Raw genomic sequence first — 15,873 nt, 5'->3', positions numbered from 1 at the left:
CCTCTCCCCCTGCAACACCTCTCCCTCTCGCAGAAGCTTGGCGAAGCCCTGCCGAGATCCCCGCTACTTCCACCACCACGCCGTCGTGCTGCTGGATCTCCATCAACCTCTCCTTCCCCCTTGCTGGATCAAGAAGGAGGAGACGTCGCTGCTCCGTACGTGTGTTGAACGCGGAGGTGCCGTCCGTTCGGCGCTCGGTCATCGGTGATTTGGATCACGACGAGTATGACTCCATCAACCCCGTTCACTTGAACGCTTCCACTCGCGATGTACAAGGGTATGTAGATGCACTCCTTCCTTCTCGTTGCTAGTAAACTCCATAGATGGATCTTGGTGATGCGTAGAAATTTTTTGATTTCTGCTACGATCCCCAACAGGAGGAGCCCGGCCCTAGGAGGGGCGCGCCAAGGGAGTAGGATTCCTACTCCTAGTTGGAGTAGGTTTCCTCATTTCCTAGTCCAACTAGGAGAAGGGGGGAAAGGGGGGAAGAGGAGAAGGAAGGGAGAGGGGGGCCGCGCCCCAAACCCCTTGTCCAATTCGGACTGGGCTTGGGAGGGGCGCGCGCCACCTCCTGGCTGCTGCCTCTCCTTCCCACTAAGGCCCATTAAGGGCCAATACTTCTTTCCCGTATTCCCGTAACTCCCCGGTTCTCCGAAAAATAGCCGAATCATTCGGAACCTTTCCGATGTCCGAATATAGTCGTCCAATATATCGATCTTTATGTCCCGACCATTTCGAGACTCCTCGTCATGTCCCCGATCTCATCCGGGACTCCGAACTACCTTCGGTACATGAAAACTCATAAACTCATAATATAATTGTCATCGAAACTTTAAGCGTGCGGACCCTACGGGTTCGAGAACTATGTAGACATGGCCGAGACATGTCTCCGGTCAATAACCAATAGCGGAACCTGGATGCTCATATTGACTCCCACATATTCTACGAAGATCTTTATCGGTCAAACCGCATAACAACATACGTTGTTCCCTTTATCATCGGTATGTTACTTGCCCGAGATTCGATCGTCCGTATCTCAATACCTAGTTCAATCTCGTTACCGGCAAGTCTCTTTACTCGTTCCGTAATACATCATCCCGCAACTAACTCATTAGTTGCAATGCTTGCAAAGCTTATAGTGATGTGCATTACCGAGTGGGCCCAGAGATACCTCTCCGACAATCGGAGTAACAAATCCTAATCTTGAAATACGCCAACCCAACAAGTACCTTCGGAGACACCTGTAGAGCACCTTTATAATCACCCAGTTACGTTGTGACGTTTGGTAGCACACAAAGTGTTCCTCCGGTAAACGGGAGTTGCATAATCTCATAGTCATAGGAACATGTATAAGTCATGAAGAAAGCAATAGCAACATACTAAACGATCAAGTGCTAAGCTAACGGAATGGGTCAAGTCAATCACATCATTCTCCTAATGATGTGATCCCGTTAATCAAATGACAACTCTTTGTCTATGGTTAGGAAACACAACCATCTTTGATCAACGAGCTAGTCAAGTAGAGGAGTACTAGTGACACTCTGTTTGTCTATGTATTCACACATGTATTATGTTTCCGGTTAATACAATTATAGCATGAATAATAAACATTTATCATGAAATAAGGAAATAAATAATAACTTTATTATTGCCTCTAGGGCATATTTTCTTCAAAGCGTTCGTCAACTGGGGAGCCATTTGTAGGGATAACTGGGGAGCCACTAGTTAACGAGCGTTCCTTCAGGAGCCTCGCAACATGTTGCGTTTTGGGTGCTTCCTCCGGATTTTGTTTTTTTTTCTGCACGTGTTTTCGGCTATTTGAACGTTCTTTTTTCGTTTTTTTCGACGTTTTGGTTTTCTACCGGTCTTCCTTAGCTTTTCAACCAAAAAAAATTCGAACTTTCTTTTGCGCGAAAAAACGCATTTCCTTTTTTCCCCTTTCGCAAGAGTCGCGGTTTTGCTTTCGCGAGAGTCACGGCCGTGCCTCTCGGAAACGGGAAAAAGCATTTTTTTTCCTTTCGCGAGAGTCACGGTTTTGCTTCCGCGAGAGGCACGGTAGTGCTTTCGCGAGAGTCACGGCCGTGCATCTCGGAAACGGAAAAAATAAACGCGTTTTTTGTTTTGTTCTCAAGAGTCACGGTTTTGCTTCCGCGAGAGGTACGGCTGTGCTTTCGCGAGAGTCATGGTTGTGCCTCTCAGAAACGAAAAAAAACATGTTTTTTGTTTTTTTCCTTTCGCGAGATTCACGGCTTTGCTTCCGCGAGAGGTACGGTTGTGCTTTCGTGAGAGGTACGGTTGTGTTTTCGCGAGAGTCACACCCGTGCCTCTTGAAAACGAAAAAAACGCGTTTTTTGTTTTTTTCCTTTCGCGAGATTCACGGTTTTGCTTTCGCGAGAGGCACGGGTGTGCTTTTACGAGAGTCACGGCCGTGCCTCCTCGGAAACGAAAAAAAACGCGTTTTCTCTTCTTTTTTTCCTTCCTCGAGAGTCACGGTTTTGCTTCCGCAAGAGGCACAGTTGTGATTGAGAGGCACGGGCGTGCCTCTTTCGAAAAGAGAAAAAACCCGTGCTCCCGATTCGGTTTTATCGTCCGGTTTTATCATGAAAAAAAGTTCATCAAAACGTATCGACATGGGGATCTAGTTTTGAAGATCTCGACGCGAGAATCCAACGGTGAAAGCGGTTTGAGATTTGGACGCACGGTTTGAGAGATAAAACGTTTTGAATAAACGGATCTACGGAAAAAGAGAAAACTCTCAGGCGCGCTGCGTGTGCATCAGTTGTCGAAACCTGGGAAGTTGGAGTGATCTTTGCATCGAGTACTTGTCAACTAGTGATTTTGGGATAACTGAGCTGTGCACGAAAATAAGGCCGTATCTTGAGAATCGGGGCCCATGCGCAAGGCCCGGCCCATTGTAGGAGCGAGCTGGTGGCTCTTTGCGTTGACTGACTTGTTTTTCTCCGACACAGAGACGCGCTATTGCCCACTCCCCAGCGTCCGCTCTCTCGTCTCCGCCGCCCCGCCGCCCGCCCGGGTGCTCCCGCTGCCGCGCCGCCGTCTCGCCGGAGTCCTGCCTCAACCTAGCGATCCCGAGGTGAGCCCCACCTTCCTAGCCTCCCCCTCTTAGAATCTTACTAGCAATGCCAATGCCGATGCTCGGAGACTGACGCGTCAAGGTCCTGTACCATCCGGCTTTCCCCCATGTCCATGTGGTTTGGTGTTTAGACTCCCGATAACATTCTTTGCGATCGTTTGGCTTGGTTTCGTTGGGAATGGGATGGGGATGCACTTAGGTTTTACTGTAGCAACCCAGATGGGGATCGGAGCGTGTGTAAGCCAATTTGGATGCCTCGGGTTTTTCTTTTCGTGTAAGCCAATTTGTTCCGCATTGATGCTTGGCTTTCCTTGGCGTCGCTGAATAATCAATAATTTATGTCTATGCGCATCAATCGATGCCGAAGCCGGGGGTTGATCCTCCTTCTCGGAAAAAGTCTTAGCAACCTCGTACTAATCATGTACAAATTTGACATACAGGTATATATACCTCGCATGTCGAACATCTCAAATATGGACAAAGACTGCCCCAGTGATCTATTGAACTACTTCACCAAGAAGGTAGGAGAAAGACTAAGAGGGCAGGTTTTTCGAGTCAATGCTCTTATGGTGGTTATGGGCATCTTGATGGGGTTCATGGTCGGGATAGGCACCTATGGCCATCGCTACCGGCACATTCCATTGATCCGTTTCCTCTTCCTGGCTGCCACCACATTGTTTCTGCCCATTGTCTCTTATATTGTCTCTTCCAGTGATTTAGACAATTACAAGTCAACCACCATTTGGATGGAGACCATAGTAGTGAAATGTCGTGCACAAGCACTACACATCATCTTTGTCCTTATATGGACGGCTCTTGTTCTGAATGTTGGTATAAATACCACTGCACTAGTTGCCGCCGATGCTAGAGAAGGTCGAAGCATTCCTCCCAATATGACGCTACTTATCCAAGCAATGTGGACCTCCTACCTAGGGATATACATCTGCATTGTAAGTGGTCCTCCACCTGAGGTGATATTATTTCTTCTTGGACCGTTTGGTGTTATATTTGCCAAATTAGTTCTGAAGTGTTATGCATGGTACATAGCTACACAATCATTAGCCTTTGGACGCAATGCTCGTCTTATTGTTGGATACATGGAGCAGCTAGCAAGTGAGCATATGCCTCCACTTATAGTTACTGGAGAGCACACCATGCAGGTACAGGAGAAGCCTTGTGGCTATGAATTAAAGTGGATGTCCAACAGAGTGAGAGGTGATATGTACAACACAGTGAGAGGTGATATGTACAACAAGGGCTTAGTGACATTTGACAAAGTTTGGCAGTTGAATGACACACTTCTGAGATCAAAATCACTACAGCTGAAAGAACTATGCTTTTCGTTCGCATTATTTAAACTGCTACGGTGTCGAATTGCGAAATACACAATTACCGAGGTTGGTTTCATCAAGGGCAGTAACTTCTTACGACAAATCTTGGTTGAGGATAATGATGGTGAAAGAGTACTTGCGGTGATTGCACATGAGCTTTCTTTTCTCCATGACTATTATTATTCATCACTTCCAATCATATATTCAAAGAGTTGGCTTCCAATCGTGAGCGGATTCATTTCACTACTAAGCATATGTTACTGCTTGCCAGCCATAATTCTTATTGCTGCCCTGGGGAAAGTATCTGGGATAGGGCAGATTGACTGTGATGTGTACTGCGAGGGTATTTCTTATGACGATCAAGTTAGTTCAATATCTTTTGGAAGTATGTACTTTGATATCATACCATTGTATATACTTGCTGCACTAGTTATACTTGCCGAGGTGAGGGACATTGCATTTTACATCCGCTCTAACTGGATTAAAGTTGCCTTGATATGTCAATATGTGAAGCATGGTTCCTGGCGACAATCCGCTACCATCCAGAGATGTGTTGGTTGTGTGCTACGGAGCAAAGGCAAGTTGATAAGGAATTGGGAGGACAAAATGGGCCAGTCCTCAGTTTTGGTGCTCCACCCAAGCAAAACTCCAATGGCTCTTCTTCGGCATCTCATTCATTTGTCAGGCCAAAATACGAAGACACCAAGTGCAGTCAAATCTGCTATTGTCGGTGCATTGAGAAAAGGTTACGAGAGAGGGCAAATCAATGGTGATGTACCCTCTTTCCAAAGGATCCTACATCTGCAAGACGACGACAAGATCATTTGGACATTTGGGGAAAGAGGTACGGCTGAAATCATGCTTGTGTGTCACATTGCTACCACAATCCTTGGAGCAAGGTTACCAACACATCAACCTCCATCAGACACTGACCATATCTCTGCTGCAAATCATATATCACAATATTGCGCCTACCTGGTGGCACACTATCCTGAGCTACTACCTGAAGATGATGAATGGTGCAAGAGCCTGTACAAGGCCGTCGAGAAAGATGCCAAGCGTGTACTCATTGGCAATGATTCGATGTCTGAAGTTGAGTACTGGAGGAGGTTGATTCAGTTGCTAAGCGCAGAGCGTAACCATGAGGTGCTCAAGGATGGCGCGAGGCTTGCAGAGCAATTGGCTGAAGAAGGGGAGGAGGCAGCTTGGAAGGCGCTCGCTGCGTTTTGGTCGGACATGATCCTGTATGTCGCTCCATCGGACAACATTGACGGTCATATGGAGGCGATCGCCCGCGGCGGCGAGCTGATAACCCTCCTCTGGGCTTTGGTCACCCACCTCGGCATCGTCGGCAGGTCAGACAACACCACTGATGCTGCTACCGTTGACGTTTAAGTGTGCAATACATGTTCATCAGTACTTAATTTTCTGTTCATGTTTGGCTATCTTTTCCCTTCTCATTGTGCTGTTTCTGCTTCCTTGTTTTGTAACTGTATCGGACCAATTTAAATTAGCAGCATTACTCATCTAATCATTCCCATGCGTGTCCCCTGCCCAGTGTGGGCGCTGCCTGTAAGTTAATTGTTCATGTCAGCGGCAGCCTGCTGCCCGTTAGTTTGTTTCTACTGGCATGTTACAGTTTTTAAATATAAATTATTATTATTATTAATTTTGCGAAGATCGTAAATCTGAATGTTAACCAATCGAAAAATCAGTTAGACGTGGAACAGACCTTCCCCAGATCAATCTTTGCCTGGTTCCAGTTGAAAAGTAGCAGGTCGACGTACTACAAGTGGGCATGCGGCGACAAGCCTGTCCAACTCAAACAGGGACAATCCAACGGCGGGTGACGAGCTCAAAGCCTTCGCTTAAGCTAAACGTACATACTTCATCCGTTCCGAAATATAAGTCTTATTATAGATTCTAATATAGACTACATCCAAAACAAAATAAGTGAATCTACACTAAAGTACGTCTATATTTATCTGTATATAGTCTAGGGTCGCGCTATTCGTCATCCTGGATGAGTAACAGTTATTCTTCACTCCCTCTCTATTTTAGATTTCGTAAATTTTGTCTTATTTCATACGTAAAAAGAGAATGTAAGAAAATATATACTCGCCGTAAAAAATATTTTATGTTACGTAAAATTACGAACTTAAAAACATAGTACAAAACATACATGAAATGCAATATTTCTGGTTTTATGACCTATTTTTGTGTTTTCTTCAAATTTTACGTAATGAATCAATATGAATGAAACTATTTGTATTCCAAACGCAATTTATTTATGAAGTGATAGTAAGATTACCTCAGGTGAAGAATAACTTATTCTGCACCCTGGGTGATGAATAGGATTACTACTATATTTAAATATTTAAAAAGACATATATTTAAAAACGGAGGGAGTAGATCGGGAGCATTTCAGGTGGGATGCAAATGTGTGGATGCATGCGTTCTTAAAACCCCAGAGCCATGAGCAAACGATGAGCCAAGCTGTGATTCATTTTCTTTTTAAACGTCAGATCGTTACATGGGTTATTTACTCAAAACCACCACAGTTAGGGCGTGGTAACAACTTGAGGGTTGGCTAGGTGTCAATCAATTGAAAAGAAGATTTGGGCCAGTCACCTTTTTTTTCCCTGTCAACTCTCAACCTGATTGAGTGTGCGCGTGCTATGTGCAACTAACTACTACGCCGATGGACGTGGGCCGGCGGCGGATGCAGACATGGACGCAGATCCTCGTCACATGGTCCAGTAATTTTTAACCGCATGCAACACATGCACACGCCATGCCCATGTTGCACCAACCAGCTACTTGTTTGTGATCTTGTATTTTCTTTCACCAGCAGTGACATATCCAGGCCAAGTCGTCAGAGGATAGTAACACCGTCGACACTCATGGCTTTCGCCGCCAGAATAGAAAAAAGAAGTTTTCTAAGAAGGAATAGTGAAATTTCCGCAAAACAAGTAATTTTCTAAGGAATGAATAAAAATTATTTGTATTAACCGTAAAAATAAAATAATGTAAAACTAAAACAAAATCAAAATAGTGAAGTTTTCTAAGAAACGATGTCCTAGTGGCATTGTTATTACACTTAAAATATGAAAGAAAAATGAAAATAAAATAATGACACACAATTTACATATAAATTATGTTTTTAATAATATGTAAGAATAAACATATAATAATAGAATTTTCGTATAAATATAATGAATGAGTGACATTGGTATTACCCTTAAAAGAAGAAAGTAAATTTAGCAAAAAAGCAAAACAAAATAAAAAATGAAGTTTTCTAAAAAATGAATTAACGACATTGCCATTGCACTTTAAGGAAAAAGAAAAAGACCAGTAATGAACAAAATTGCACACAATTTAAACAGAAATTACGTTTTTTATAATATTCAATAATAAGCATATAGTAGTGAAATATTTGCAAATAAGGAAGTTTCCTAAGAAAGAAAGAATTCATGGCACCAAAATTGCCATTAAATGAGAAATAAAATAAAATAAAAATGAATGAAAAATGAAGTAGTAAAGTTTTTCTAAGAAAGAATGAATTAGTTGTTTTGGTATTGCCCTTTAAGAAGAAATAAAATGAAATAGAAACTAGAACATAATCAAAATAATGAAGTTTCCTAAGTAAGAATGAATTAATGACATTGTTATTACCCTTTAAGAAGATAGTTAATAAAAATAAATAGAACAAATAATGAGAAAATTTGCATACAATTTATGCAGAAACTGTACTTTTTATAATACGCAAGAATAAACATTTAATAGTAGAATTCTCAGAAATAAAGAAAGTTTCCTAAGAAGGAGTTGATTACTGAAATTGGTTTTACCATTAAAGAAGAAATAAATGAAATAAAATACTAAATAAAAAATTGAAATTTTGTTAAGAAAGAATGAATTAGTGGTTTTGAATCACCCTTTCAAAAGAAAGAAGAAATAAAAACTAAAAAAAAATCAAAATAGTGAAGTTTTGTAAGTAAGAATGAATTAGTGGCATTTGGATTACCCTTTCAGAAGAAATAAATTATAAAAAACAAAAAATAACAAAATTTGCACACAACATAGACAACAAATTGCGCTTTTGAATAATATGCAAGAATAAGCACATGGTAGTGGAATCTGCGCAAAAAAGAATAGTCTAAGCAGCAATGAATTAGTGGCATTGGTATTACCCTTAAAGAAGAAACAAAATAAAATACTAATAAATAAAATATTGAAGTTTATAAGGAAAAATGACTTAGTGGCATTAGTGTTACACTTTAAGAGGAACGGAAATGAAATAAAAAGTAAAACACAATCAAAATAATGAGATTTTCTAAGAAAGAATGAATTTTTTGCATTGTATTACCCTTTAAGACTAAATAAAGAAAGAATATACAATAATGAAAACATGTGCACACAATATACAAAAAAATTGTGCTTTTTAAAAATATGCAAGAATAAACATATAATGATGCAATTTTTGCAAAAAACAATTTAAGAAAGAATGAAGTAGTGGCATTGGTATTACCTTTTAAAAAGAAAGAAAATGAAATAATATAAAATAATAATAATAAAGTTTACAAGGAACAATGTATTGGCGTCATTCATAAATCTAAATCAAAAGTAATAAAGTTTATAATGAACAATGAATTGGTGTCATTCGTATTACTCTTGAAGAAGGAAGATACTGAAAAAAAGTTAAACAAACTTGCACACAACTTTTCAGTGTAATTGCACTTTAGGTAGTATACAGAAAAAAACAATCATACAGTAGTGTAGTTTTCAGACAAATTGTTTTGTATTCGTGTATATACATTTACACTCACAAAACATCCTAAAAATACCAATGACAGAAAAATTAATAAAGAAAAACAAAAGCAAAAGAAGAAATGCATCAAAACTGAAAAACATAAAAAGAAACAAAGGAAGAGAGGGAGGGCTCGACAGTATAGTTAATGGGCTTTAGCCCAGTAATAAATTGACTGACCCAAATATGCGGTCAGTCAAAAAAGTGGCCCGGACAAAAATAGCAGAGCACAAATCTCAAAGCAGAAACCAATGCTCCAAAAATTGACTGACCCAATATTAATTTTCAAGGGACTTATATATAGCTAAAGTGAACAACTTAGTATCACATTTGTGCCAGAACACAAAAAACCACCAACTCCGTGCCTAACCTATAACGCCGAGCACTGATCATTGAATTTACTCACGAACACAGCGAAGCAGATAGTTAGGGCCCACCTGTCGGGATAACATGGCATGCCTATCTAGAAAATTCACTAGGGTGGATGTAGGTCCCATCTGTCATCTACACGACCCCCTTCTTGCTCATCTTTGTCTTTCTTCCTCTCTCGAACAAGCCACACAAAGGACGCCACGTCGCCACCATTCTCACGGCCTGTAGGAGATATGCCCTAGAGGCAATAATAAATGTTATTGATTATCTCCCTGTTCATAATTATGTTTATGTTCCATGCTATAACTGCTATGGTTCCCGAGCCCGTATATCCATAAAGGCTCTGGGGAAAACCCATGTGCACGTGTGGCATAATAAACGGTAAATGTATTCCTAGTCATGCCTCTAAGACTAGCTCAAGTGTTGCATGATGATTATGTTTTCCCAATCATGGGCATGTCTATGCCAAGCAACTTTGAGGGCACAATGTCAGGAAGGACATTTGTGTTGAATCGACCCGAATTGATGTTATGCTATGAGATTCATTCGTCACAAGTTTATTGGTACATAACACAGAGATGGTTAACGTTTGCATGATTCCTTAGACCATGAGAGTATCGAGTTTCTTCATGCTTGCTTCATGAACTTTGGGGTTTGTTAAACGTCATCCGTAAATGGGTGGCTATTACGGCGGCTTACGGGTTCATGGAAAAGTGTGTCAAGTAACTTGATAGCTCAAGATTGGGATTTGCTCCTCCGACGATGGAGAGATATCTCTGGGCCCTCTCGGTGTTACGGTATCCATCATCGTCTGGCCAGACACTTTGTGATTTGATCACGGGGATGCCGGAACACGATAACGAGAAAAGAGAACAATACCGGTAACGAGGTAACTAGCATAGTGGACAAGTTGTTGATCCACGGGAATGCCAACATGTCTCACCTCGGGTATTTGTAACATATCGCGAAGCAACAGGAATAGCACACGGCAACTGGAGGTTCACTCGAATATTTATTCGTGTGGGTATAGGGGTCAATATGGGTGTCCACGGCTCCGATGTTGATCATTGATCGGAAGGGGTTCCGGGTCATGTCTATACTTCACCGAACCTATAGGGTCACACGCTTAAGGGTCATCTATCTGCTGAATACTAGACAGGGAGTCTGAGAGAAAATCACCGAAAAAGTTTCGGACACCGAAAAGTTTCGGACAGCGGAATCGTACCGCAGAGAGAGGTCATCGGATAAGTTTCGATGATACCGAAAAGTTGTTTCGGGATACACCATTAAGTCAAATTGGTTTCGGCACATGCCTGATAATTCTTGGAGGATGCCAGAATCATTCTGGAAGCTTTTTGGAATTTTCTGAGATAAAAACCGGAAATGTTCCGGAGCTGCCGGAGCCACTTCAGATGCGTTTCGCAGATGAAAATCACTAAAACCGGAATTGTTTCGGAACGCGTTGAAAATCATTTTAGTGGGTACTGGAAATGTTCTTAGCCCACATAAATATTTTCAGTTCGATCAGACGCTGAAAAATGTCGTCGTGAATAGTGAAAATCAGCTTTATGGTTACTTTATGGAAAGCCACCTTTTGGGGCTTTGCTCCAAAAGATCTTGGGGATGACATGGATGGATAGGAGCCATTTTTTGGGCCCCTCATGGGGGTGTGGCCGGCCACATGGGGTATCCCCCCTTGGGGACCCTCTTGTTCCTTGGTTTCACTCCTAGGTCCTTGTGGAAGGACTTCATTCATGTGCATTTTGGGTTTTTTGTGAAACTACCCTACCCCCTTGGGATTTCCTATAAATAGAGGTGGAGGGGCAGCCCTCCACACTCATCCCTTGCTCTCATACACATGCCATGCATTATCTGGCTTCTTCTCTCCCTCCCACGAAAAGAGTTTCGTAGAGCCGTAAGGCTGTCTGGGTTCCGGCAGGAACTAGTTCTGGACGGCGAAGCCCTGCCGGATAGATGACACCGTATGTGTGCAACTCTGTAGAGAGATCGTAGTTTCGGTCTTAGTTCGTGAGTGCCTCCCGAAGGGCTGTCCGTGTGACCGTCCGAGTTTCGAAGGTCCTCCCGAAGGGCTGTCCGAGTGACCGTTCGAGTTTCGAAGGTCCTCCCGAAGGGCTGTCCGCGACACCGTCCGGGGGGCTGTTCGACCGCCTCCCGGAGGGCTGTCTGAGGAGCAGATGAGGGTATACATCCTCGCGGTTGGGAGGTTGTAAATCCTAGCTGCGGGGATCTGCACCGCCGATCGTCATCGACTCTACTTCCCGCTGCGCTACGAGTCGGTAACGAAAAAGATCAAACCATGTATGCAGTCTCCATAGTGGTCCTGGGCTGGTGCGTAGGTCGGAAATTTTTTGTTTTCTGCTGCGTTCCCCTACAGTGGCATCAAGAGCCGTGCTATGCGTAGATGCAGGTTTCGATCTAGAATACATGGAGATGTATGGGTATTGCATAATATAATTAGGTAGTAGATGAGATCTATTGCTGAAAATTATTTATGCGGGTGACAGATGAAATCTGTTACCCGAGGTTCTTGTTGCTTCCCTAGAATTTGCGTTTGCTCAATCTCGAGACAGCATGGTGGAATTTGACAAAGTTCTGGCAATCCGTGATCCTGATTGATCATGGAAGTGCTATCAGTTCTTTGGGTTCTGCCGTAGTCAAAAGAAAGATGAAATTCGCAGATGAAAGGGCATTGCAGATATGATCTGCACGGGGGTCATGCGTATGACGAAGTTTAGTATGGGGCTCGAGATTTAATTATCTCGTGTTTCATACACCCCGAGATGTTAATCTAGCAACTTGAATAATCATACTTGATGATAAAACGTTGGTCGCTGCGGTTTAAGTCAAAACCTTAGAAGCCACGTAAAATAAATTTTGCATAAACCGATTAGAGGCGTCTAACTTGGTTTTGCAGGATGTGCATGTGATGTGGTATAGCAGTGCTCATACTAATTCGATTATGTATGAGATGACTATATGATGTAATTTGATTAACATGACCTGCGTGTCATGATTCGGCATGATGGCTGGAGCCATATGATTGCACTTTAATGACCTGCGTGTCAACCTTTAGTAATGCATTATTTTGTTAGCTATAGAGATAGCAATATTATCTGGTGCATCGACAAGGTGGTGGCAATCTTCGCGAAGGTGAACACCGACGCGAATGCCGAAGACGAAGAAATGAAATACTTCTCCGTCAGAAAGGGCTATACCATATCATGCTATTATGAATTGCCTGAGATGTTTATCCCTTATGATGCACCCTTCTTGATTGCGCGGTAGTCGCTTTTTATTAGGGTGATCTCTCACAAAAATACCAAGTAGTTAGTGTTCTCCCAAGTGTAGCACCGTCACGGCACCTATCTTTTCGGGGTGCGCCGTGTCACACGGGTACGAACGATTAGAGAAGTGTGAGGCGGGTGAGTTGAGACCTCGCAGCGAGATCACTTGGTTGTCTTGACGTTCAGGCATGACCGTCATGAGCTCGGAACACACGCATCGAAAGATGAACAAGAGTCACATAGAGATGTGATTGGCAAGTTGGCCTACCGGTTGAGATTTTTCGTCATCAGTGGTGTTACACCAATGGCGAACAATTGAAATGTGGGTCTTGTATCACTCACAATCAATTTTGAGAGATATTGATTTGAGTGGGAGCGCACTGTTGAATTAACATGTTTAATTCTTAGTGCAATTAATTATGAACATTGTCTAAGTGTTATATGCAAAATAGTTGTAGAATAATGGCTCGCGTTTCCACCTTCCCTGTTAAAATTGAATAGCTGTTAAATATCTGGTTAAAACTTTACGATTGGTACCGTAATATGAGGATTGTCCTCAAAAGTGCCGAGAAGGACTTTGTCCTATCGCATGCTTTCCGTATCCTCCCGCTAATGCTATGGATCATGTGACTCTCGTCCTTTGATCCAAAAGCTATAATTCCGTTTCAGTCAAGTGCAATATGTTTGCTTCCATGAAACCCAAACTTCGAAAGTTGGGATAGTTATATGATATTCATGGAACTGAAAATTATTTTCAGATACAAACAAAGCAATGTTTGTTTGCAAGTATTAGTAAAAGTGTTTACTATGCATTTGACTGTTGGGAAAGGGATCCAGAAGAACGCCTGTCATATAATGAAAGGTGAATAAAACAACAACTTAAAGAGAAAGGAAGTGTCCAAAGGGTGTTAGTATGACTTACACGCCTAGGAAGTCCGGGGCTAACGCCACTCTTAAGTTGGGTGCTTCTTTTGCGAGTAGGAGAAATACTAAAAGTTAAACTGTTAGAAGTATAAAGGCAGAAAGAAAGATGACTGGAATATCCAGCTCATGTATGAATGTCATACAAGTTTTTGATGTATAGTAGGCTGGTCAAAGATATAGTTCTTGGGAATTATGGTTAAACATGTTAATCACTAATTCTTGGGTATTGTGAGTTAATCACAAAGATACCCGCTCGATTGCATTCTGTTGCGAATCACTGTAAGAGCTACTATGGCCTAAAAAGACTAGCCAGAAATGAGGTTAAGGTATACACAGGGAACATAGTAAATGTTACTATACCTTCCATCGGTGTATTGCCGTCTGTATTTATTTTCATAATTCATTTAGAGTTTTACAAACTCTAGCCCATTGCATAAGGTATCTTGCAAGAAGGTTGTTCATAAGAGAACTTTTATGTTCGATGTTATGAATAACACAAGGGCCATACTTTCATTATGAATGAGATGTATGTTATGAATATTGATAATAATACAATACCTCTGGGTTTACTTTCATAATTCATTTTAGAGTTTCATACACTCTAGCCCATTGCACAATGTTTGTTGCAAAAGAGTTGTTCATAAAACAACAATTGTTGTTAAGTATTATGAATAACATGAAGGGCCATGCTTCCATCCAAGATGGGATGTATGTTATGAATATTGATGGTAATATGATACATCCATAACACTGACGCTAAATGTCGCAAGACTAAAAGAATACCACACAAGTGTGGCACTACATTTGGTCACATTGGAGAAACCCGCATGGAAAATTCCATTATGATGGATTTTGAAGTCTTTTTGATTTTGAATCATCTGACACTTGCAACTTTCCTCCGAAAAGTGAAGTGACTAAAATACCGTTCACAGGCCATAAGGAACGAACAACAAACTTATTAGTGATCATACATTTGATGTGTGTAGTCCGATAAGTGTTGTTAGTGGTGGATTTATTTATCTTCAGAAATGACTCAAGTAGATATATGGATATTTACTTGATGAGACGTAAGTCTGGATCTTTTGAAATCATTCGAAAGGTTTTCAAAAATGAAGTAGAAGTTATTGTAACAAGAAAATTATGTTTCTGCAATTTGATTGCACAAAGGAATATTTGAGTTACATGTTTAGCGAATGTCTGATGAGTTGTGAAAGGGTTTCATAACTTGCACCTCCCGGAACACCACTGCAAGTGGAAAGTCCGTGGAGATGTAATCAAACCATTTATGACATGGTAAGGTCAAAGATGACATAAATAAATTTGCCATTATCCTTTTAAAGTGATGCTTTAGAGACTGCGGCTTTTACACTGAAAAGAGCTACATCGGGTCTGTTGAAATGAAGCCATGGTATGGTACGCCCAACCATGTTATATCTTTTCTTAACATTTGGAATATGGGGCTTGTGTAAAAGGTTACAAACCTATTCCAAATCAGACAAGTGCTACTTTGTAGGTTATACCAAATGTTGGGTATTCCTCCCTCACTATACCGAGGCAAATAGTTTTGCCACGAAACGGTGTGCTTTTAAAGAGAATGGTTCTTTCAAAAGGTGAGTGGGAGAATAGTGCAACTCGACGAGATAAACAGTATCTTCATCAGATCAAAGGAAAGAGACCTTGGAAGTAATTCCAGAGTTTCCTACTGCGACTGATACGGAAGTCTCTACAATAAAATGTATGAACTTCGGTCGAACTTGCAGCTGAACCACGTAGGCAAGGCTCGTGCAAACCTCTCAGGTGCGCAAACGAGATATTGTTGTTAGACAACATTATACCTACGATACACAAGGAAGCGTTGATGGGCCCTGACTCCGGAATTGGCTAAATGCCAATACAACCCGAGTTAGTTTCCATATAAGTGATTCAAGATTAAACCTTGATACACCTTTCGGAAGACTTAGAGTCTAACGAATATTTATGGAACTTAAAACTGATACGGATAAAAATGTTTTATCCATAAAGCTCGACTTGTTGAAATAA

General features: G+C 41.5%; 1 protein-coding gene across 1 annotated transcript; it reads left to right on the top strand.

Annotated features, from left to right (window-relative positions):
* The first annotated feature begins 2,893 nt into the window (after nt 1-2,893).
* On the top strand, nt 2,894-5,956 carry LOC123142778 (uncharacterized). The gene is made up of 2 exons (XM_044561535.1): nt 2,894-3,094; nt 3,535-5,956. Exons 1-2 carry the CDS (start codon nt 2,894-2,896, stop codon nt 5,818-5,820), a joined length of 2,487 nt encoding a protein of 828 aa, XP_044417470.1. The 3' UTR covers nt 5,821-5,956.
* The last annotated feature ends 9,917 nt before the right edge of the window (nt 5,957-15,873 follow it).

Source organism: Triticum aestivum, chromosome 6D (assembly GCF_018294505.1).
Source record: "Triticum aestivum cultivar Chinese Spring chromosome 6D, IWGSC CS RefSeq v2.1, whole genome shotgun sequence".
NCBI lineage: Eukaryota > Viridiplantae > Streptophyta > Magnoliopsida > Poales > Poaceae > Triticum > Triticum aestivum.
The sequence above is the reverse complement of the archived record's forward strand: the minus strand, read 5'-3'. Positions and strand labels throughout refer to the sequence as shown.

Coding starts and splice junctions, on each gene's coding strand:
- LOC123142778 (XM_044561535.1), top strand. CDS start 2,894: ATGCGCAAGGCCCGGCCCATTGTAGGAGCGAGCTGGTGGCTCTTTGCG. Junction 3,095..3,534: donor CTCAACCTAGCGATCCCGAG/GTGAGCCCCACC, acceptor TTTGACATACAG/GTATATATACCTCGCATGTC.